General features: G+C 48.4%; 1 protein-coding gene across 10 annotated transcripts in view; it reads right to left on the bottom strand.

Annotated features, from left to right (window-relative positions):
• ANKDD1A (ankyrin repeat and death domain containing 1A) overlaps positions 1-16,207 on the bottom strand; it is a 36,854-nt gene extending 20,647 nt beyond the window's left edge. For 2 of the 10 annotated variants that reach the window (XM_019832247.3, XM_019832246.3), the window contains exons 1-4: positions 10,526-13,033; positions 7,618-7,716; positions 2,685-2,789; positions 1,849-1,947 (exon numbers count right to left, since the gene is read on the bottom strand). In XM_019832247.3, coding sequence (XP_019687806.1) covers positions 1,849-1,947; positions 2,685-2,789; positions 7,618-7,716; positions 10,526-10,825 — 603 coding nt within the window. In that variant the 5' untranslated portion in view covers positions 10,826-13,033. The other 8 variants (XM_019832242.3, XM_045059160.1, XM_019832243.3 and 5 more) reach the window with 8 other exon arrangements.
• Positions 16,208-23,097: the final 6,890 nt, after the last annotated feature.

Below are 23,097 nucleotides of genomic sequence, written 5' to 3' on the forward strand. Positions count from 1 at the left end.
TTTGCCTCCTGGGTAGATGGGTCCTGGCAGGCGCAGTCCTTTACTCCTCTCTGTACTCCCAGTTCCTGGCCCACAGCCTAGTCCAGAGCGTGACCTGCTCAGCCCATGTTTCCAGAATGAAGGAAATCAGCCTGATCTGATTCTCAGGACCAAAAGGATGAGTGTGGACAGCTGGATTGAGTGCAGACCCCAAGGGCTTAGTGCCTCATGAGGCAGCTTGAAGAGAGGCAGCAGCCCAGGGCTGGACATTAGGTTACTAATTCCAAACCCAGATGAACCTCTGTCTTTGCTGTGTGACCTTGGCTAAAGCATCCCCCTCTCTGGACCTTAGTTTCCACATCTATAAAATGAGAATGTTGAATTGGCCCTTAATGAAGAACACTTCCAGTTCTAAGACCCTGTGGCGAATTTATCTATGAGCTCTCTGTCACTAACTTATAAACAGAACTCCTTTATGCTGGCCAAGCACATTAATCAGAAGATTAATAATGAAGTCGGTCCCAGGTTGCCTAGGTGGCTCAGTCAGTTAAGCTTTCGACTCTGGGTTTTAGCTCAGGTCATGATCTCACAATTTATGTGTTCAAGTCCCACTCCTAAGCCTAACAGCATGAAGTTGCTTAGGATTCTCTCTCTCTTCCTCTCTCTCTGCCCCTCCCCCGCTTGTGCTCTATTTCTCTCTCAAAATAAACTTAAAAAAATTTTTTTTAATAAAAAAATAATGAAGTCTGTCCCTTTGTTGGAAGCATTGTTTAGGATTTGCTGCAACATACTTGCCTAATGATTCACAATGGCCCCTGATAGGAGTCATTTGCAGGGTCACCTCTTCAATCCCCAGCCCTCCCCTCTTCTCAGATTGGTGAAATCCTGCTAATAAACTCTCCACCCTGAACGAACTGCTCCCTCCTCCGGCTCTCATTCTATTTTTGCCATAACCATAGTAGATGACTAAATCACAAAGAAAGTAAATAACCAGCAGGTGTGGGGCCACCACCACCCCCTAACTCTTCCCCTCACCCCCAACAATAGACATCCTCAGGGGCATCACAGTGCTGCTCAAAACCACTCCAGGCAGCACCACCAGCCAAAAGATGTGCCATCCTGGCTCCCTACTCTGATCACAGGTTTCCATTAGGGCTGTGGCATCAGGTTCCTTGAGTGAAAAACTATGTCTTAGGGGGACGCCTGGGTGGCTCAGTTGGTTAAGCGCCTGACTTCAGCTCAGGTCATGATCTCACGGTTCGTGGGTTCGAGCCCCATGTCAGGCTCTGTGCTGACAGTGTGAAGCCTGGAGCCTGCTTCTGATTCTGTGTCTCCCTCTCTCTCTGCCCCTCCCCTGCTCGCTCGCTCTCTCTCTCAAAAATAAATATAAAAAATTTAAGAAAAAAAAAAAACTATGACTCTTGGATATCTGTGCTTCTCACCAGCAGCACAGGGAGGACCCATAGCATGTGCTCAAGAAATGGCTGCTGGGTGAACATCAGACACTCTCTGATCCTTAAGCTGCCTGCCCCTCCAGCACACTGGAGTCAGAAGTAGGTGCAGGTAAGGGACGCCTAGGGGGCTCAGTCAGTTAAGCATCCAACTCTTGATTTCAGCTCAGGTCATGATCTCATGGCTCATGGGTTCAAGCCCCGTGTCAACAGTGCGGGGCCTGCTTGGGATTGTCTCTCTCCCTCTCTCTCTGCCCCTCCCCAGCTTGCATGCATTCGCATGCGTGATCTCTTGTGCTCTCTCTCAAAATAAATAAGCTTTTAAAAGAAGAAGAAGAAGAAGACGAAGAAGAAGAAGGCAGCACAGCCGCGAGTGCCACACTGGTCACCTCCCTCCCCTGGGACCCAGTTACAGTACCTTGTCTTTCACACTGTGCTCGCAGCCAGAGCCCACAAGGAAGTCCAGAGCATCCAGCTGCCCATGCTCAGCAGCCCTGTGAAACGCTGTCCTTCCCAGCTGACGGGGGAGGGGAAGAAAGTGGCCCTTCTGCACCCTGCAGTGGGCACGCCCACCCTGCCCACCTAGCCAACTACTCTGGGCTTGCGGAGGGCCTCTCCCAACCCAGAAGCTCTCCCCTCCCCTTACCCTACATGCTTTCCCTGGAAAGCCCAGACTGAACTCTCCAACAAGATCCCACTGGGTGGGGTTCCTCCCCCACTGAAATCCTTCTGTGGCTCCCTGCTGCATACTGAATAAAGGACAGATTTCTGAGGCTTGAAGTCAGTGGAGATTTCCATGCGGGGCTCCCAACAAGCCCCCTGGCTCTCACTCCCCAAATCCCAAACCATCCAAACTCACACACAAAGGGCCCTTTTCTACCTCTAAAGCTTTAGCAATGCTCTCCTCTCTATTTATAAAACCTCCCCATTTTCCAATCTTACCAACAAAACCCAGTTCATTAACCCAGTTCATTCACCAAATGCCACCTCTTCCAGGAAGCAGAAAGCAGTGGCTCCCGTCGTTAACCTACCTAGTTAGTCCTTATCAGAACCTCTCTGAGGGAACTGATCATGTTCCTCCTTTATCTGACTCATTTGTGCCCTAATGCCCCTTCTAGGCCCGCAGTTCCCTGAGGGAGGGTCCAGTCTGCACTACCCTCATAGCTCAAAGGATACACTTAAGGAATGGGCAGGAGTGGCCCCAGGAGCCCCAAGCCCAACGGAAAGGACAAACAGCCTTGAGGCCACTCTTACCTTGTCAGCTTGGTCCAGGGGCACATCCTCCAGGTCTTCCATTATGAATGCGAGCACTGGCACGTGGCCTTTTTGGGCTGCACAGTGTAGTAAGGTCAGGCCATCCTGGAAACAAGCCCAGGGTGGTCCCTACAGTCTACCAAGGAGGACCCTTCTCACCCACTGGCTGTCTCCCAAACGGTGAATGTTTGCAACCTAGAACACAGCTTTACCATGGAAACAACACAGTATATAAATGGTAAAACCACAAGTGCCCACTCAGCCTCACAGAGCCTGGTAGGAATCAGGACGCCAGAGTTCAAATCCCAGCTCCAGCATTTATCAGCAATGCAGTCTGGTCTTGACCAAGTTATCTGTACCTCTATAAGCCTCCATTTTCTTATAGGTCAAATCAGGATAATAACCCCTGACTACCTCAGTGGGTGGCTGAGGGGGTTGGACAGCATCCTCTACAGCAAGTTTTGTTACTTGCTGAAAAATAATTCGGGATGTAAGGTGAGGTTGTATAGCACTAATAGTCCTCAGAATACTACCCACCACAGGACATTGTTATAAGGTTCTAGCATCTGCTTACCTTGACACGGCCCCAAAAGAAGAAGGAGGTGACTAAGCACCCAGTGTCTGTCTCTAGGTGATAACCTCCTAACCTTCTGGGGAGGAGTGAGAGCTGATGGGGTCTGCAAGGACTAGGAGGTGTTAAAAAGGAGAAAACAGACCCAAAATGGAGTCACCTGTGCTAAGGCCCACCCATCACCAAATCGAGACTTTAATACCTAAGCTAACTGCAGCTTCAGCCTCTCCCAGATAAGTCATCTTAGCCAGTCAGTCTGGATCTTCCTGGTCAATAATAGGGAGGAAATCCACCTGACAGGGGCACCTGAGTGGCTTAGTTGGTTAAGGGTCTAATGGTTCATGAGTTGGAGCCCTGCATTGGGCTCTGCACTGACAGTGCAGAGCCTGCCTGGGATTTTCTCTCTCTCTCTCTCTCTCTCTCTCTCTCTCTCTCTCTCTCTCTTTCTTTCTCCCTCTCTCTGTCACTCCCTCATTCTCCAAATAAATAAACTTAAAAAAAAACAAACAACCACCTGATAGACCACCCCCACTGTCCCCTGAAGGAAGGTGATCTTGCCTAAAACAATCCAGTCTTTGCTGGAATAACTTCTTTGCCCCACTTCCTTTTGCCTATAAAAGTCTTTGATTTTATACAGCTCCCTGGAGCTCCTTTCTATTTGCTAGGTGGGATGCTGCCCAATTCATGAATCATTGAATAAAGCCAATTAGATCTTTAAATTTACTCACTTGGATTTTGTTCTTTAACAGACAGAAGTGGCCAGGGTGGGAAAAGGGGTCAGCAGAAAGATGGTCTCTTGGTTCCAGAAGCAATATTTTAGTGAGGGAGGTTTGCAAATCCTGTTTATAGCCCAGAGCTTCTACCAAGGCATTGCATTATAGCTAGATTGTTTAGAGCACTGTTTTTCAAATGGATTGCAACCATCGATAGATCATAAAAATCAACAGAATGATGTTGTACATCTTGACAGTAATTTGGATTACGCTGAAGTAAAATTTGTCAAATCCCAGTGAATATAAACTTAAGACTTGTATATTTCATTTTAAGCAAAGAAATTGAATTCTAGTGAATGTTATGCATACGGAGTATTTAGAGGGAAGTATAGTGATGTCTATAATTTATCTTGAAACACTTCCAAAATTTATAAAGAACTCTAAAAACTCATGGATGAGATATTAAACAACCCAATTAAAAAGTCATTTGGACACAAAGAAGATATATAGGTGGCAAAGAAGCACATGAAAAGATATCTAACATCATTAGTCATTATTGAAATGTAAATTAAAACCACAAAGCATTTCTGACAATAGAGTTTGGGAAGGGAAAAATGCTAACACTCCAATGGAGAAACCTGGGCGACACCACTTAACCACGTGATTAAGCCTGAAATTATGGTTTATAATAAGAAATATATATTTGGGCTTGGTCCTGTTTCTAGCATATAGGTCCTAAAACCTTTGGAATTTTCTAAGTGTACAGAGTGGTTAAGACGTCTATTGTTAACGTTAATTTGGTGACAAGGGAAGCCCCAAGGTAACTGAGTGGTGGGGGGAGGGGGAGGGGGGACTGGTTGCCCGGGGAACCAACTAGACCAGAGGGTTGGAACTTTCAGCCTCACCCCCTGACCTCCAGGGAGGGGAGAGAGGCTGGAGGTTGAGTCAATCACCAATGGTCAAGAATTTAATCTATCCTGTCTATGAAACGAAGCCGCCATAAAAACGGGAAAGGACCGGGTTCGGAGAACTTCCAGGTTGGTGAACTCAAGAACGCAGCCACGTGCCGGGTCCCATGCTCCACAAGGACAGAAATTCCTTTGTTCAGGACCTCACCCTATGTATCTCTTCATCTGGCTATTGATTTCTATCCTTTAATATCCTTTGTAATAAATTTATGACCTAGTGAGTAAACTAGTTTCCTGAGTTCTGTGAGCTGCTCTAGCAAATTAATCAAAACTAAGGAGGGGTGGTAGGAACCTCTGATTTATAGCTAATTGGTCAGAAGCCCAGGTAACAGCCTGGACTTGGGATTGGCTTCTGAAATGGGGGTGGTCTTGGAGGTCTAAACCCTTAACCAGTGGAATCTGACACTATCTTTAGGCAGATAGTATTGGACTGGAGTTAAATTTGTGGGAAACCCAGTCAGTGTCCATGGAGAATTGACTTAATTGCTTGGTGGTGTGGAAAAAAGCACACACATTGGAGTTGGTATCAGAACTGGATCAAGGTAACATCACCAATGACAGGCCATGTTGGTACTGATAAAGTTAATTCTTATATTGAGACCTACAAAATGAAGGCTGCCCCAGTGACCTGGCCCAGGTCACAAATCTAAATCTACCTCAGCCTGCACTTACAGGAAACTTAACGTAGAACAATGACAATGTAACATACACTCAGCTGTACTAGCTCCCCTGACCCTAGAAAACAGGAGCCACTAGCCTTACAAAGAAATCCCCTAGCAGCCAATCCTGCCATTTCTGTGTTGCTGCTTTGGGGGCTCTATAAAATTCGCTCTTACCCAAAATCTCTCCAGAAGAGTGTTCAATTGTTGTGAAGGGCTGTACTCCCCCAACCCAGGGACTGTTTTCTTTCGAATAAAGGACATTAAACTTGCTACAAAGCTGCCTTTTGGGGGCACCTGGCTGGCTCAGTTGATCTTTAGGTTGGGAGTTCGAGTCCCACACTACCAAGGCCTTGCATTGGACACTCAGGAGTGCCTGGGTGGCTCAATGGCAGAGAGTTTATTTAAATAAATTATTTTTGTTTTGTCACTGGACAGTATCATATATCCCCTGACAGGAGGCAATGAAGGACACTTAACCTCTGTGGTTTTCTACTCCAAATTCCATGACCCCATTCTAATCATGAGAAAAACATCAGACAAACCCAAATTAAAGGACATTGTGCACAATACCTGACCAGTGCTATTCAAAAGTGTCAAGGTCGTGAAAAACAAGGAAAGACTGAGAAACTGTCATAAAATTGGAGGAGAGTAAGGAGACAAGATGATTAAATACTTTGTAGGACATTAACAGAAAAACTGCTGAAATGTTAATATAGCCTATAGGTTGGTAAAACTCTAGATATCACCAGTGCCTGGCAAAGTAGAGCCAGGTAAACAGTGGGGGAAAAGAAAACTCCAGGGCCAGAGTGTGGCGCAGTCATGGCCTGGCTCAAGGTTCCTCTACAGGTGAGATAAATACCTCCAGGGAGGTCCTCGAACAAGGAATAGAAAAGTAGTGGGTGGGACTGCTTGCAAAGATGGACACAACTATTACTCACACCTCTGGAAACACAAAAAGCAATGAGATTGTGTACTCTTCTCATTAAGGGGGAGGATCCAATATTCTCTATCCCCTGAATCCAGCCTGGCCCTGCAAGGGGCTTCAAGCAATAAAATATGGTCGAAGTGGTATCGTGTGACTTCCCAGCCTTGGCTTCAAAAGACCATGACACTTCCACTCTTGCATTCGCTCATCATTGCAACTAATACTAAACCTTTAAATAGAAGTTTGTAAAAATAAAAATGTCCCTTTTTTCCCCCACCCTGAGTTCTAAGGATCTCCAGATTGAGAACCCCTGGCTGACAGCGTTTGGTCCAGAAATGTTTGCATTTTCATAAAGACCAATGACCCCCTAAAAGGTGAGACCCCAGTGCAGAGATCCCCAGCAGAGATCTGACTTGCTGGGGACCCTCCTCCCTCATACCACAGAGCACACCAATGAGCCAGGAGAGACTGCCAGGTTCCCTAATGTGCCAGGCACTGAGCCAGGTACTTTACACAGAGTACTGAGTTTCTCCCTCAGCTCAGAGGTGGATACCAGCATCCCCATTTCCCCAGTGTGAAAACTGAGGCTCAGGATGCTGAAGTAATTTGCCCAAGGTCGCAGGGTTTGGTAACCAGAACTTTCCTCCTTCCACCCCACAAGGGAGACAGGGCCCAGAAGAAGAGGGGAGGAAGCCCCAACATCTCTCATTAAATCTTCCTAACCACCCTCTGAGGGTGTTACTTTGACTCCTCCTGTGTGAATAAGGAGGCTGCCCAGAGGGCTAAGGACTGTTCCAACATGGCAGAGTGGTAAAGAGTCGGGGGCATTAGAAGAAAGAGGCTTTTAATGCTGATGGAAGAACCACCCCAGCAACTTCTCCCAGCCCCAGTGGAAACACTGAGTGTCCCAACTTCACGGGGCTGAGCTCAGCTGCGACTTCCAGAGGGTTCTCAGAAGGCAGGGGCAAGCTGGGGCAGCAGAGTCACCTGGGGAGTAGGAGGGAGCAGAGGTGGGGGCAGACCCATGCTGCAGAGGCAGGGCACAGAGGCGGCAGAGACGCCGGGAGCAAGGGGTCTGCCATCCGAGGCCTTACCTTGTTCTTGCAGTGGATCTTGGCCCCAGAGTTGACCAAGATCTGCAGGATCTGTAAGTGGCCGAACCAGGCAGACAGGAGAAGCGAGTTCATCCCAAACTGGGGGAGAGGACACAGGGAGGAGGTGAGAAGAATGTAAGCAGGTATGGCTGTGCCGCCTGGGCCCATGTCTGCACTGAAAATCATACAACCATAGGGACCATAAGTGCCACCCAGGCTGGGGAGCACCAAGATTTAGGAATATAAAAACCATGGCATTTTTTAAAAATAGGGGCTGAGACAAAATATAGAAATAGGACTTTTTAGTAAAGCCCAAAATAGGGGCTGATTATTGCAAACTTTTGTTTTTGCTAAATAAAATTTAAAAAGAAAACAGCTACCATCTATTCTCCCCATCATGTAATAAACAAGGAACATTTTAGGGATGCCTGGGTGGCTCAGTCGGGTGAGCGTCCAACTTCAGGTCGGGTCATGATCTCACAGTTCATGAGTTCAAGCCCCACACTGTCTGTGCCGTCAGCACAGAACCTGGTTTGGATCCTCTGTCCTCCTCTCTGTCTGCCCCTCATCCCCCCCTCAAAAATGAATAAACACTAAAAAAATTCTTAAAAAAAAAAAGCAGGAACATTTTAATACAAAAAGTTGGGGAGAAACTATTTAGAGAAGATGCTCTTTCCAAATACAGCTTCATGAAAAACACACTACATTGTTCTTATTTTCTGATTTGCTGTGACTGGTAAAGACCTCACCCTGGACTGGTGTTTGAGAACCAACTGTTTGAATCTCCTACAGGACGTCCTCCAGGCAGATGGCTTAAGCCAGCAGACGCCTTGCCACCTTACAAAGACATCCACTGAACTGAAAAACACCACTCACTGTTGGAAAGTCCCTCTTTCCGCTGTACTAAAATCTGAATCCCTGGTGCCTTCCGCCCCACATGCCCTTTGGAACAACTGAGAATATGTCTGGGCCCTTTTCTGATGGCGGCTGACCACCTGTTTGCAGGAGCTCTTCCCCAGCATCTGTGAAGCACTCTGAGATCATCAGAGCCCCTTCCCTGACCTCTGCCCTCATGGGGTTATGCGGAAGACCCAGCACTGGGTAGAATATCAGTAATTGTGGGCTGGCTGGCTGAGGGAGAGAATGTATACTCATCCCCAGCCCGGGGCGGGTGGGGGCGGGAAGCCCACAGGAACCTGGGAATGAAAAGGATCAAGGCTCAGGGCTGGGAGAGGAGAGTCATGAGAGCCAGAGCCTCCTGTCAGTGGGAACCCCAGGGATACTTCTGCATCCTAGTTCCAAGAACTGTCCAGGACAGAGCCCTATGGCATATCCCTAGACACCTTCCCCCCAACAGCAGGATTTCCCTCTCTTGTCTCCCTCACCCTTCTGTTACTAAAGTAGGCATATTCATCACCTTTCTTAATTTTCAAAATACATTTATTACTATTTGCAAAGAAAATAGAGAAGAGTTATAAAAGCACTCTCTCTTAACTATTCTTCCTCATACCTTCTTTTCTCACTCATTCCCTCAAGGAAGAAATAAGAAATAACAGAGCACGGTGGTGACAGTGGAGGGGTCTTTGGGGGCAAAGGCCTATCACATGACATTCCAGTATTTTATTGGGAAACTCAGACTAAGGATCCTAGATATTCTCCTTTTAAGAGATTTTTTTTTAATTTATTTATTTTTGAGAGACAGAGAGAGATAGAATGTGAGTGGGGGGGTGGGGGGATGGGAGGACAGAGAGGCGCCACCCAGGCACCCCATTATTTAATTATTTTGTGAGAGACAAGGAGAATGCAAGCAGAGGAGGGGCAAAGAGAGAGGGAGAGAATTCCAAGCAGGCTCTACACTGTCAGCACAGAGCCCGACACAGGGCTCAAACTTACAAACTGTGAGATCATGACCTGAGCCTTCAAAATCAAGAGTCAGATGCTTAGACTGAGCCACCCAGGTGTCCCTTTTTTTTTTTTTTATTTTAGAGTGAGAGAGAGAGTGAACTGGGGAGAGGGGCAGAGGGAGAGAAAGAGAGAACCTTAAGCAGGCTCCACACTCAGCATGGAGCCCGACATGGGGTTTGATCCCACAGTGCTGGGATTATGACCTGAGCCGAAATCAAGAGTTGAACACTCAGGAGTGCCTGGGTGGCTCAGTTGGTTGAGCATCTACTTTGGCTCAGGTCATGATCTCACCGTTCTTGAGTTCAAGCCCTGCATCCGGCTCTGTGCTGACAGTTAAGCGCCTGGAGCCTGCTTCAGATTCTGTGTCTCCCTCTCTCTCTGGCCCTCCCCTGCTCTCTCGCTCTCTCTCTCTCTCTCTCTCTCAAAAATAAATAAACATTTAAAAAAATTAAAAATAATAATACATTAGGAGTTGGACATTCAATCCCCTGAGCTACCCACGTGGCCCTAAGCTTAGATTCTAAAGTGTATCCCTGTCAAATGTCATTGTCAGACCCAGCCCTTTCCTCAAACCTAGACCCTGTTATTCTTTAGTGCTCTCTCTCGGCAATGTGTCACCTGCCAATTTGTTAGTAAGACTGTTAGTCTTCATTCCAGTCTCTGGTTAAAGTGTTAAAGAGCAGAGTCCCGTGGCATATCATGAGAGACCTACCTCCTGAGTATTTTACTAAAAAGTCCTTCCTTTATCAATCCACCCAATTATTTGTTCTACAGCCCATATCTCTCCCTGTTCACATGGTATCATGTGGGACTGAAAGGCTGAGAACTAAAAAGCTCTTGAGAATGGAGAGGTCCTTATGGCTGTACAGGGGAAAACTGGGATCATTGCCGTGTCACTGGCCCTTGAAGACTGAGGGGAGAGGGGTGAGGGGAGAGGCAGAGAGGCAGAGAATATGATCTCAGGATCATTTGGAAATATTAACCCGAATGAGGGGTCCCCTACCGCATCCTCATCGTCCACAGCAACCTCATGCTCCAGGAGCAGCCGCACAGCTTGCTCATGCCCTGCACCCGCAGCCCAGTGCAGGGCTGCCCTGCCCACCTGCCAGGAGGGAGAGAAGAGCTGTGAGGCACCAGCTGCCTGCCTGGCCCACCTCCCCACCCCCTCCCACTTCCTTAGCTGCAATTCAGCTGGTCTGCAGGGTGGAAGGGCCTCTGCTGGCTCTAGTGACAAGAGGGCAGGGCCCCAGCCCCACTCAGGCCCCTTTCTCCTCCTCCACATGACAGCAGCTGAAATGAACATAGTCAAACACAATGACTAGACCCATCCGTCTCTCACCTAAAACTGCACAGCTTCCCACTGCTCTTGGGACAAACTCCTAACCCTAGGCCCTGTGAGGCCCTGCCTGCCACGGCTTAGAAATGCCAAACTACTCCCCCGTGGCCTGTCTTTGTTCCTGCTGCTCCCTCTGCTGGACAGCCACCAGTCGGAGGATTATTGTCCTAGTCTCTGAGGGCCCCTGACTACCTGGGTCAATCCCCTTCTTCCTTCAGAATGGGCTGAAGGGGCCTGGTCCCCCACCCCTTTGTCAGACTACCCTGGAAGTTCATCATGGTCTTTGGCCTCAGCACATGTGAGCAGGACTGGGGGAATCCTCCTTCCTCCAGCTCATGACCTGCAGTTTTTAGCTTATAAGGGAACAACAAAAGGAAATGCTAATTTTCTGTGTGGTCTTCCTTCCTCAAGGCTTCTGCCCACACTATCCCCTCTTCCTGTCTTCACTCAGGCTCCTGCAAAAATCCCTGGTTGCTATAGGTAGGGGGGGCCCCCTCAGACCCTCCACATGTTCTCAACTTAATCACAGTGGGAACAACTGTTCATGAGACACATTGTTTAATATCTGTTCTCCCCACCAGGACTCCAAGAGGGCAGGGACTCCATCTGCACAAGTTCTGCTCTGTCCCCAGCACCTAGCACAGTGCCGGCACAGAGTAAGCCCTTCAGAAATACTGGTGGATTGAATGAATAAACAAACAAGTAAATGAATGAATCTGGCATTAGCATCCTATCATCCTACAAGTCCATGCTTCCTTGCAAGTGTTTGCCCAGGAGCTGAGACTGAGGCTCCAATTATCAATGAAATGTGTGACCTGAGGTGACTTGTTGACTGTCTGTGCCTGCCTTGATCTATAAATAGGACTAATCCTTCCTGCCCTCCTCACCTCTCAGTGGGTGAGTGAGGACCACCAGGAATCAGGTGGATGAGCACATCAGACATCCCTGGGAATTCCTCTTACTCTTACTGGGCCCCAGGCAGGCCCTGAAGACCCAGGTCATACCCTTGTCGTGTCACCCCAGACAGAGCAGCCTCTGCTGCATGCAGGAATCCTACATCCAACCCTTTCAGCCTCCGCTGACCTCCCACCCAGGCTGACATCCCCCTAAGACAAGCCTGGCAGCCAGAAGCCCCAAGGTAGGGAAAAGCTACCCTGAGTGGCACCCAGGACTATCCCCAGGGCTCCCCATCAGAAGGAATGGCTTTTCTCTGTCTCCTCCCCCAGCGGGGCTATAGATCACCCCATCGGCAGCCTTCCCTGAAGTCTGATCAGTGGGCTAGGTCTGCCTCCCTGTCTGGTCTTTGAGCCCCCCCAGGACCTGCCTGGGCCCATAGTGGGCGCTCAGAGATCTAAACGAAATTGCTTCCTCACACATGCTCAGCCTGTCTCGGTCTGGCCTTTCATGGTCTTGAACCCCTGGATTTCTGACCATAGGCATCATTTCATCTTTCTCCCTCCAGTCCTCTGCCCCTATCTGCCTATCTGTCAGCCTCTGATTCCTGACCTTCAACCCCCCTGCCCTCCTGACTCTAACCTTTGTTCCTTGTGTGTGCCTTTCAGGTGGGGGATGGGGATTGAGCGCGTGAGCTCTCAAATTGCCCAAGCCTGGCTAGGAATCCCTGACTTCAGAGAGGCCTCAGAGACCTTAAGCCAAAGTGGACAATCTGAGCCTCCCCCAAGTAACAGATGCAAATGCTCCTGCCTCCGGCTCCAGGAACTGTTCCTCCTGCGTGGAGGTGTCATCATGCAGGCACTATTCCTATCCAGGCACCCTGATTTGGAAGAGCCCCTTTACGAACGTGGTTTCTGGCCCTGATGTCGACTTTCCTCTCGATCAGTTCCTTCATCCTTCTGATGTTGTTCCGACGGGCAGCTTCATGGAGCTGCCTTTCCAGAGGAAGCACTAGGGGCAGAAAAGGGGATATGGAATGAGGGGGAGAGCACCCCACACTGCATACAGAGGAGAGGTGAACAGCTCCTCCCTGGCCCTGAACGTGTCCCAGACAGGGGGTCTTCCAGCTGGAAATGGTGGCAGGGATGCCTCTCCCCCCTTTTAGGGGACGTCCCCAGACAAGCTGCTTTTCTTCACTAACTCAACCCATGTCCACACAACCAGGACTCGGCAAAACCCTAAAGATGGGACAGCACGGCAAGACCATCCACAGGAGCCAGGTGTGTGCCTGTCATGGCCCTCAGAGGTGCCCCATCATCCAGTTTTCACGACCCTAAGAGCAGCTCTTGAGGAAGGGAATGGAATTCATTCCCACTGGAGTTGATGACTACCTTTCTATGGCTTTGTCCAGTGAAGAAGGCAGCCAGGATTTACTGAGCCACCTACTTCATCAGGCACGGGCAAGGCCAGAGGCATATCACCCGGCTTCTCTGTCCTCGTCCCTCCATCCCATCTCTCTTCATCCCCAATCCTAACCAGCTGTTGCCTCCCAGCTGTGGGGCCCACCCTGGTTTGCCTTCTCTCAGGGCTCCTCTTGCCTCAATGCTGCACCATCATCTCCGACTAGAGGGAGCCTCAGAGCTCCCCCTGCTGGCCTCCTGCCATTGGCAGCGGTGGGCTCTGCTCAGAGGGGTGGTGGCCAAGCCAGGAGGACCCAGGCCTGGTGATGTGGTCCAGGGCACCTCTCACCAGACCCCCACACTGCTGTCATCCTGACTGCTCTTGTCTTGTGAGGATGTCTGGTGTCCTTGGCTGGACTGCAAGCTCCTTGGGGCCCTGGCCAAATCTGACCCTTGCTGATCCACCTACAGCTCACAGCAGGCCCAAAGCTGGGCATAAGGAAGAACCCATAAGATTCTGCTTCTATCAGTGACACAAAAATCCTCAGACTAATAGATACCTGTCCCTCCTCCAGAAAGGTTTAGATACACTAGCACAAGGCACAAATATTTGCTGGCCCTTTGCACAGTCATCACAGGGCAGGTAATCTGTGGTTTGATTGCCCCCAAACCCACATCATCCTACATGTTTGGTCCAATGTGAATGTCCAGATCTAGCCCATTGGTGTATCCAGGGACAGGTGGCCAGTGACTTGTCAGAGAAGGCTGGAAAGCACTGAGGTGACAGGCCTGCCATCAATTTGCTTTCCAGATATAGGAGAGGGCCTTGTGCTTTCCTGGGCCTCATACATACAACCTAAGGACCTTGGAGCTGCTGCCCTTGGGCGATCACATGGCCCTAAGTTCAGCTCTGAGTCACTTCCCGGCCATGTGACTTGAGTTACTTAATTATCCTGTGCCTCAGTTCCCTCATCTGCAAAATGGGGAATGTGTGCCACCCTGTAGGGTTATTGTAATGATTAGATATAAGATATGAAAAGCCCCTAGCATGGTATCTGGCAAATAGAGCCATCATCATCATCATCACTATTATTTCTCCAAGGCAAAGGGGTCAGAGAATAAATTTTGGTGGCCAAAGACATGGAAGTGGTAGGGCCTCCTTCACTCAGGGCTCTCTAAGCCTGTGAAATCCCAACCAAAGAAAGCACCTTTCCTACCTGCCCCCCTGCATTATTTTTCTCTATAGCACCCCTCACCACAGACATATGCTATACTTACATATTGATGAGGTTTATTGTCTGCTTCCCCCATTATAAGCCCATGACAGGGGAGGTCTTATTTGTTAATTGCTGAATCCCCAAATTCAGGCCTTGGCACACATTTGTTGAATGAATGAGTGACATACAAATCATTAAAACTCTTCACAGGCATTGGAAGCATAAGATGCTGTCCCAATTAAGACTCATTAGTCCCCTGGAAAATCAAACCACAAGCTCAAGTAAATGGAAGGAAAGAGGCTTTGAGGGAGAGGCAGCTTCACGTCAATATTGCAGGGGAGTGGGGAAAACACCATCTTCCAAGTGTGGTCTCCACTGCTAGCTTTCCCACCCCCAAAGGGGATGCCTTTCTTAAAGGTGAGAAGAGGGCTCTTCTGGAAGAACCCTTCTCAGATCTCAAACACCTCCAAAAGCACTGGGTCCCGAGCTTTTGTTTCCTTAACCTCTTGGCTGAACAACACCGTGATCCAAGTTCAGGAAAAAAAGCTGGCACTTAAGATGTGAGTTTAGAGAAGCTGGGGATCTTGTACCCAGTCTGCTACTTTCTAGCAGTTCCTAAGGCTAGCCATGTGACCCTCAGAGGCCTTGGTTTCTTTGGTTGTAAAACTGCAGAAGGGTGAAGAAAGGTATCTGTAGAGATCCCTTCCAGCTCTGACTCCCTTTCTCTTAGTGGAAGCCTACAGGTGGCCTTTTAGTGGCTTGTGTCAGCAAACAGCCAAGGGTCTGAATGGGAGCAAACAGACCCTGCATGACCCCAGTGAAATCAACCCTAATCTCTTTACCATCCACCTCAACCCATGCATCCTCTTTCTGGCCACATCAAATATACACTGTACCCTGGCCTGGGAGACCTTCCCCATGACGCATGGTCTGCCCAGAATTCCCTCCCCCACACACTAATGCTCCATTGCTGTACATTCTTTGAGGGTGGGTTCAAGAGATCCTCTGACCCAGGCAGAACCCTGCACCCTTTGAAACAGCACCTTGATAGAGCCCCTTAACCCAGTGTGAGGACATTGGCACAATCTTTCTCTCTCCCCCTCCCAGGGTGTGCAGCCAAAGCCTCCCAGGCTGGCTGATGCCCACATGGATGCTGTCTGGCCCAGAGACACTGGCACTGAGCACACTCCTTGAGCAAGACTCTCAGGTGCCCTCATCCCACCTGCAGCACACCACAGCTCCCCTCCTGTGGGTTTCATTTTCCCCATCTGCTATGATCTTCATTCCCCAACCAATCTCAACATTCTGGCAGAGCTGGGGCCTTCAGCATTTCTACCACTTAACGGCTGTGTGACCTTGGGTAACTTATTTAATCACCCTGGGCCTCAGCTTTCTCTTCTGCAAAATGGCGATAACAATATGTCTTACCCATAGGGCCTCTGTGAAGATCAAATAACATGCCTGTCCTGGCTCTTCCCGGCACACAAAGTAAGTACTCAATAAAGGATCGCATAACCATCTTATTTCTAGCTAATGTCTCCACCGCAGCAGCTCCCTGCTCTCGGGACCGATGGCGCCGCCAAGTCCCAGACGCGCAGCCAATGCTTCCCCCCACCCCGGTGTGCGTTCCTCTGGGCGCCACAAAGAAGCCCACGACCGAGGTGGCCACGAGGACAGCGCCAATCGCAGGCTTGGTCGCTCCCCGCGGGGGTTCGGGGATCCTCTGGGCTCTGCCCGCGCCCGCCCCCGGGTCCCGCGGCGCGGCTGACTCACGGCCGTCGTTCTCCCACGCCGCGGGCTCCTCCATGCCGCCGCTCCGCAGCCCGGGCGCGCGCCTCTGCCCCACCGCCCGCCGCCCGCCGCGCGTCCGCCTGGGCGCGGCGCCGCGAGCGGAGGGAAGGGGGCGCTGAGTTGGGGTCGAAGGGCATGGGTTCCCAGGAGCGCCAGGGTGCGCGCGAAAGCCGCTGCTCCAGACCCTTCGGTCCCTCCTGGGCCTTGAGCATGATGTGGGCGCAGCTGCACATCACCTACCCCCGTCCCCATCCCCGACCAGGCTGCAGGTGCCTCCTGGAGCTCCCTCGACATCCCATGCCGATAGCCCCGCGCCTTTCACATCCAAGTCTGGGGGGTCGGGGCCACTCTGGGCTCTGCAGGTCCCCGTGGATGAGGGCGGGGGGAGGGGGGGACTGTCCCAGCCTCCAGGCCCTGGACATTCGTGCAAGGCCTCTGGCAGGCCCCATCCTCAAGACTCTGGAGCCTGCTCAGCTGCCCGGAGAAGCTAAAAGACTCCAAGGGCTTAGGCGGGCATTTAAGGAACAGACACCCCAGCAAGCCTGTAAGCATATGAAGAGATGGTCAGGTTATTTATGATCAGAAAAATACAAGTTAAAATGACAATGAAATATAATTTTCAATTAGACTGGCAAAATTAGAAAGGTAGATGTTGGTAGGTAGGGGAATGAGGAACTGTGACAGTCAGGTGGACTGCTGGTGGGAGTACCCTGGGGCAACCATTCTGGAAAAACAGTCTGGCAGTAATGAGGGAAACTAAACACAGCGAACTTTGGCCCTAAAATGCAGCTCTTTCTCTTACAGCCTCAGAAAAGGACATGTAAAAGGATGTTCTTTGCTGTGTTGTTGTTTTGTGGTTGCTGGGAGTTGGAGGTGACTTGAGGGTCAGCATTGAGGGAGTGGATGGGTAAAATGTGGTAGTATACAACCAGAGATATCAGTGTGAGGCCTCCGGACTGGGTGGGGGCTGGGGGCACAGACCATGAAAGAATTCACTCAAGGCAGAACAAAAGAGATAGAAGTTTCTTGGATACACTGCAAGGGAGCAGGGGGCAGGACAACAAAGGAGAGACTGCAACAAGGCGATGGGCGGGGAGGGTATAGTTATAGGGTGGAGTGAGGGAGTATGGGAATATATGGAATTTTCCCCTTTTTTGGTAACTGTGCCTGGTTGTATACAAGTAACCCATTGGTCATTTAGGGCTGTTTCGAGGTGGGTCACTTAATGAGCCTGTTTGTATTCAGCTTGGTGGTCACTGTGGGTCCTTTTGCCTTGCTCAAGTTTCCATTGCTCAAGTCTGTTACCTAAAAGCAGCCTCTACAACCAGGTGTGTTCATAGCGACAGGGATTCAAACAAACATCCAGTGCTGAGCTGAAAAAGTAGAAGAACCCAATGAGACCCTTAATACAATACCAATAAATGCATGCACACAAGACAACACAGATTGAAAAGACACAAACAGAAAGATACACATTAAACATCAGAATGGGTGGCATACCAGACCCCTGAGGGACTGTCCATGTCTTCTCTTCTTTGCCTTTTTGGCTTTAAGGCATTTACAGCCCTTTTCGATTTAGGGATAGTGAAGTCCCAGGCATCTCTACCCCAAGGCAAAGAGCTGTTACTAGTTCTGGGATCAGAGAAGGAAGAATATATTTCAGTCGCTAGTGTAGTTCAGGAGGGCTTCCTGGAGGAGGAAGTATTGGGGATGGCTTTTGAAAAATAACATAATGAAAATAGCTAATAACTAATGAGCCTCAAGCTAAGCGCGTTGTGTGGATTATCTCATTTTGTCTCCCAAACCACCCTATATGAAATGGGCATTACCATTTTATGGAAGAGAAACTGAAGCACAAGAGGGTAAATAAGTCTCCCTACCTCACATGGGTAAATGCTGGAGCCAGGGAGCTGGTGGTCTGATTCAAGAGCCAGAGCAGGAGCATCTGGCAGGTGGAGAGGACTCTGATGGAGTCAAAGCACTGACAGCAGGCAGTCAGTCACTCTCTAAGCCCTGGCTTCCCAGATGGATGCAGAAGTGCCAGGGAGCAGTTGGCTGGCATGACTGTCCACCTGCCATCTATGATATCCACTGCCCTGGGCCAGCAGAAAGAAGTGGCTGCTGCTTCTGCATCTCAAACAAGGATGTTCATATCTTGGGATACACGGTGGTGAACGAGGGCCACAGAAACCACGGTCAGGACTTCAAATTTACATGATGCCCGGGAGAGGATAGAAAAGTTGCATTTTTATTAAAACATAAAAATGGTTGGGGCGCCTGGGTGGCTCAGTTGGTTAAGTGTCCGACTTTGGCTCAGTTCATGATCTCACAGTTCATGAGTTTAAGCCCTGCATCCGGCTCTCTGCTATCAGTGCAGAGCCATCTTCCAGTCCTCTGTCCCTGTCTCTCTGCCCCTCCTCTACGTGTGTGTGTGCATGGGCGAGTGTGCTCTCTCTCTGTCTCTCAATAATAAATATTTTTTAAAGTTTCAAATAACCAAGGTTATATGAGCAAGAGAGTAAGATGCAAAATCCAGTGGGCCACTTTGGACAAGGGCCGCAGAGTCTTGGGTGTTCGCACTGCTCTATCTTTGGGAATATTTGGAGGGAGATATTTGGGGGAACCAAACCCTGGCTCTGTCTTTTTCCTGTCTCTGAGGGTATGCAGAGCCCATTTTCACTCTGCTTCTCCAGTCTTCAACCTAACCCCCCCCCCACCCATCCTCCCCCACTCACTCACTCTGGTGACCCCCAGGTCATTCTCAAAGAAGACAGTACCCAGTTCCACACATACATGCTGCCTCCATCCCTTTAGCATTAGGGACTGTGGGGTCAGAGGACAAGAAGAGGTAACTCAGAGACCAGCACAGTTGACAGGGATAGAGAGAGAGCCTGAGAACACAGTTGCTGGAGCTTGGGGTAGGGCATGTGGGGTGGCTCCAGGACCCGTGTGAGTGTGTGTGACAGGGGGACATGATTGACCTAAACACTGACTAGAAATAATGAGGAAATATCAAAGTGAGGAAACACAGATGGAAAACCTGGTTTGACTGTGGAAAAATAATGTCAATTATAGTCATTTATGAGCTCTACATACCGTTTTAGCCTTTTTGTAGCTTAGTAATGACGCACATCATTTCATTGTTTTTCAATCCCCATGTAACTGAGGCACAGGGGTGCAAGAGCACGTGGCTCTGGGGGTCCCAGACAGACCAGGCCCGACCATGGCTGCAGACAAAATCCAAAGGCAGAGAGACGAGTGGTGGTGGAACAAGAAAGGAATTTATTTCAGTGAGGCTAACACCAGGAAGATAGTGGACTAGCATCTCCAAAGCGCTGAAAATACTTGCAGGATTGTATAAGGAAAATGTGGGACAAAGGTTGGTGGGTACGTGCAGGTGGGCAGTACAGGTCAGGTCCATCATTGTCCTGGGGTCAGTCACGCTGGCTTCGAGCAGTCCCTGTTGCTTGAGGGGGTGGTTTTGGTTCACCGGATGCTTTGCCTGCAGGGTCTTTTGCCTGAGTTAAGAGATAAACTGGAAAGAACTTAATCAACAAATCAATCAATCAAGAACAGATGGAGTCAAAGGGAGGTAGTTGAAGTCCTCTTTCTGGGGGAGGAAAAAAACAATTAAACTTGCTAAAGTTCCTTCAGTAGAATGAAATTTTCTCTGCCCTGCCTCAGGAGCTTTGCACTTACCATTTCCTTTTACTTGGAACAATTCTTCCCCATTCCTTTTCCATGACTAGCTCTTTGTCATTTTTTGACTGGCCTAAGTGTCAATTTCCCAATGTTAGTTGTGCCACCACTACCCTCACTGTCCCTCTCATAGCAGCCTTTTCCTCCAGGACACAGCTACAATTTGTAATTCTGTGACACAAATAACACTGGGACGGGGCACCTGGGTGGCTCAGTCGATTAAGCATCTGACTTTGGCTCAGTCACGATCTCACAGTTCATGAGTCTGAGCCCTGCATTGGGCTCTGTGCTGACAGCTCAGAGTCTGGAGCCTGCTTCGGATTCTGTGGCTTCCTTTCTCTCTCTGCCCCTCCCCTGCTCGCTCTCTCTCTCTCTCTCTCTCTCTCTCTCTCTCAAAAACAATACATATATATACACGTATACATATGTATAAATAAAGATTTTAAAAAGATTAAAAAAAAACAAGCTGGGTCTACCTATTCCTACTCAGAGTTCATTGCCCTGTCATTTCACGCACAAAAGAAACACTCGTCTGGTCCAAAGCCTTGAAAAATAATGCAAGTCATTATTTTTAAAGTGGCAGGGAATTCAGGACAGTTCAGACTGTTAAAAAGAAAATCGCAGGTCCAAGATGGTGTCACTTATGCTAGGCCAAGTCACCAAACAGGAGCTTAATACCTAAGTGCAATTTTGACGTCCGCCCCCCCCCCCCCCCCCGCCCCAAACGTAGTCCTAACTGGTCAGCCAGGAATTTTCTGGTCAGCACCAATGAGGTAATCTGTCACAGGAGCCCTCTCCTTGCCTGGAACAATCCTTTCTTTTCTTTTGCTAATAATTTCTTGTCCCACCCTCCTTCCTATAAAAACCTTTCCTTTTGTAGCACTCCTCAGGAGCTCCCGTCTATGTGCTAGATGAGCTGTGGTTTGATTCCTGAAGCGCTTAAGAAAGCCAATTAGATCTTAAAATTTACTCAGTTGATTTTTCATTTTTTTAACAAGACACAGCCAAACTTCCTGAAAGCCATACTTCAGTATCTCTTTCCCCAAAGGTCTACTGATTCCAGTGGGGCCCCCATTTCTCCCAAATCTCTTCTAATCAGATTCTCTGTTTGTAATGTCCAAATGTTCACTGCACAGCCTGATTTTTCATATAGAATAATTTTGTCTGCTCAGCTAGTCCTGCCACTGGGATCTCCCCCATCACCCCAACAGCCCTATGGGGTGTCCACAAGCAGCCAGTCACCTCCTTCAGACGCTGTAAAGACTTATAGTTTAATACTTTTGAACATGCCATGTGAATATTTGTCTACTTGCTTGTTATTTACCAGCCCCACCCTTTTTTTTTAAAAGCAATTTCTATACCCAACATGAGGCTTAAAGAGTAATCCCAGGCTCCACTGACTAAGGAAGCCAGGTGCCCCCTCCTCTACTTCTTTAATTACTTCTATTCACCATTAAATCATGGGGAGAGAGGGAAGGACAATGAGAGGGTCAGTAGAAGGCAAGTCTTAATAGCACACAACTCCACTAGTTGATGGAAGCTCTGACATGTAGATTTGAAGTTCTAAGTGCCCCAAGCAACATTTAGAAGGAGTCCAGAGACTCCTAGATTTTACTCCTCGCTCTGACCTTGCTGGGTTTGGGGGCTGCTCCATTTGGTGGTCGGTGACCATAAGACTTGTCTCAGTTCCAAAGAACTGCTCAGAGTGGTTCCTGGGGCCCCGAGGTCTGAGCTGTGAGGCCTCTAGCTGAGATAAAAGGATCAAGACAAAGAGACGATTTTTTTCTCCTAATGTTTTACTTAGAAAAATTTCAAACTTACAGAAGAGTTGAAGGAATAGTACCACATATATTAATATTTTGCCATATTCGCCTTATCTAAGAGACAGGAATTTTGTAAAACACACACACACACACACACAAATTTACTATAGAAAATTTCAAATATACATAAAAGTAGAGTGAATGATATAATAGTCCTCATATACCTATCATCCAGATTTAGCTGTTAACAATCCTAACTTCCTTCTCTCCCTTGCACTATTTTGAATATTTTTTTTAATGTTTATTTATTTTTGAGAGACAGAGCATGAGCATGAGCAGGGGAGGGGCAGAGAGAGAGACACAGATTCTGAAGCAGGCTCCAGGCTCTGAGCTCTCAGCACAGAGCCTGACGCGGGGCTCGAACCCATGAACCGTGAGATCATGACCTGAAGTCTGAAGCTTAATGGACTGAGCCACCCAGGTGCCCTCCCCTGCATTATTTTGAAGTAAATTCATATTCAACCACATTCAATGTGCTTTATCAATGGAAGTTATTTTCCTTATTGATGCTCAAATTATGTCCTCTTTGGCCAACCGGCACCTAAACCTTTTTACCTTAACCATAGTCAGCTTCCCTGCTTCTGGTGTGACAAGATACTCCAGATTCATCTAGCACATTCCTCTCACCAGACCTGGAATCAGCCATCTCTCCAGGGAGTCTTGGGTCCTTTAATGGGAAAGATTTTTAGAGACCAGTCTGGGCTCTAGAGATGGTCCCTGCTATTGGGTTGGTCTTATTTCTAGGACCTTTCAGTGGATAGAGCTAGGAAATGTTTCCTGATAAAATGCATCATTTATCATTCCTGATGAAAGCATTCATACTCATGACTGAATATAAGCTCAAATTCACGACAACAGGGTTTTACCTAACATTATCAAAATTACATCTGTATTTTCTTTCTCCCATGTTGGAAGTCCCACTTCTCAGTGACTCCAACATAATTCCTCATTCACTTTACCTATAAAGTACTCACAACAGTCTGAGAATAACAATTCCAGCATAGAAAACAACAACACGATTCCTAAAAACTGTTTAGGTATTTTTAAGTTTGTCTTGTTGGGGTGCCTGGTAGAGCATGCCACTCTTGGCCTTGAGGTTGTGAGTTCGAGCCATGTTGGGTGTAGAGATTACTTGCAAGTAAAAAAATGTATAAAAGTATGTCTTGTCATTTGGATATATCCCACTAGGGGCATATAATCACATCACTATTTTGAAGTCACTTGGAATAGTTCCTGTGTGGGTATGCCACCAACTCAATGTGCATAGGTTTGAAAAAAAAAATGCATAGGTCTCTTTCATTTTTGCTTTTTTTAAATGTTAATTTTGTTTATAATATGTAAAATATTTATATAGTTTCAAAGTCAAGTCTGTGAAGGTTGTCATGGTCAGTTGTCATAGACCAGCAGCTTCCCGC

This window comes from Felis catus, chromosome B3 (genome assembly GCF_018350175.1).
Source record: "Felis catus isolate Fca126 chromosome B3, F.catus_Fca126_mat1.0, whole genome shotgun sequence".
NCBI classification, from domain to species: Eukaryota; Metazoa; Chordata; class Mammalia; order Carnivora; family Felidae; genus Felis; species Felis catus.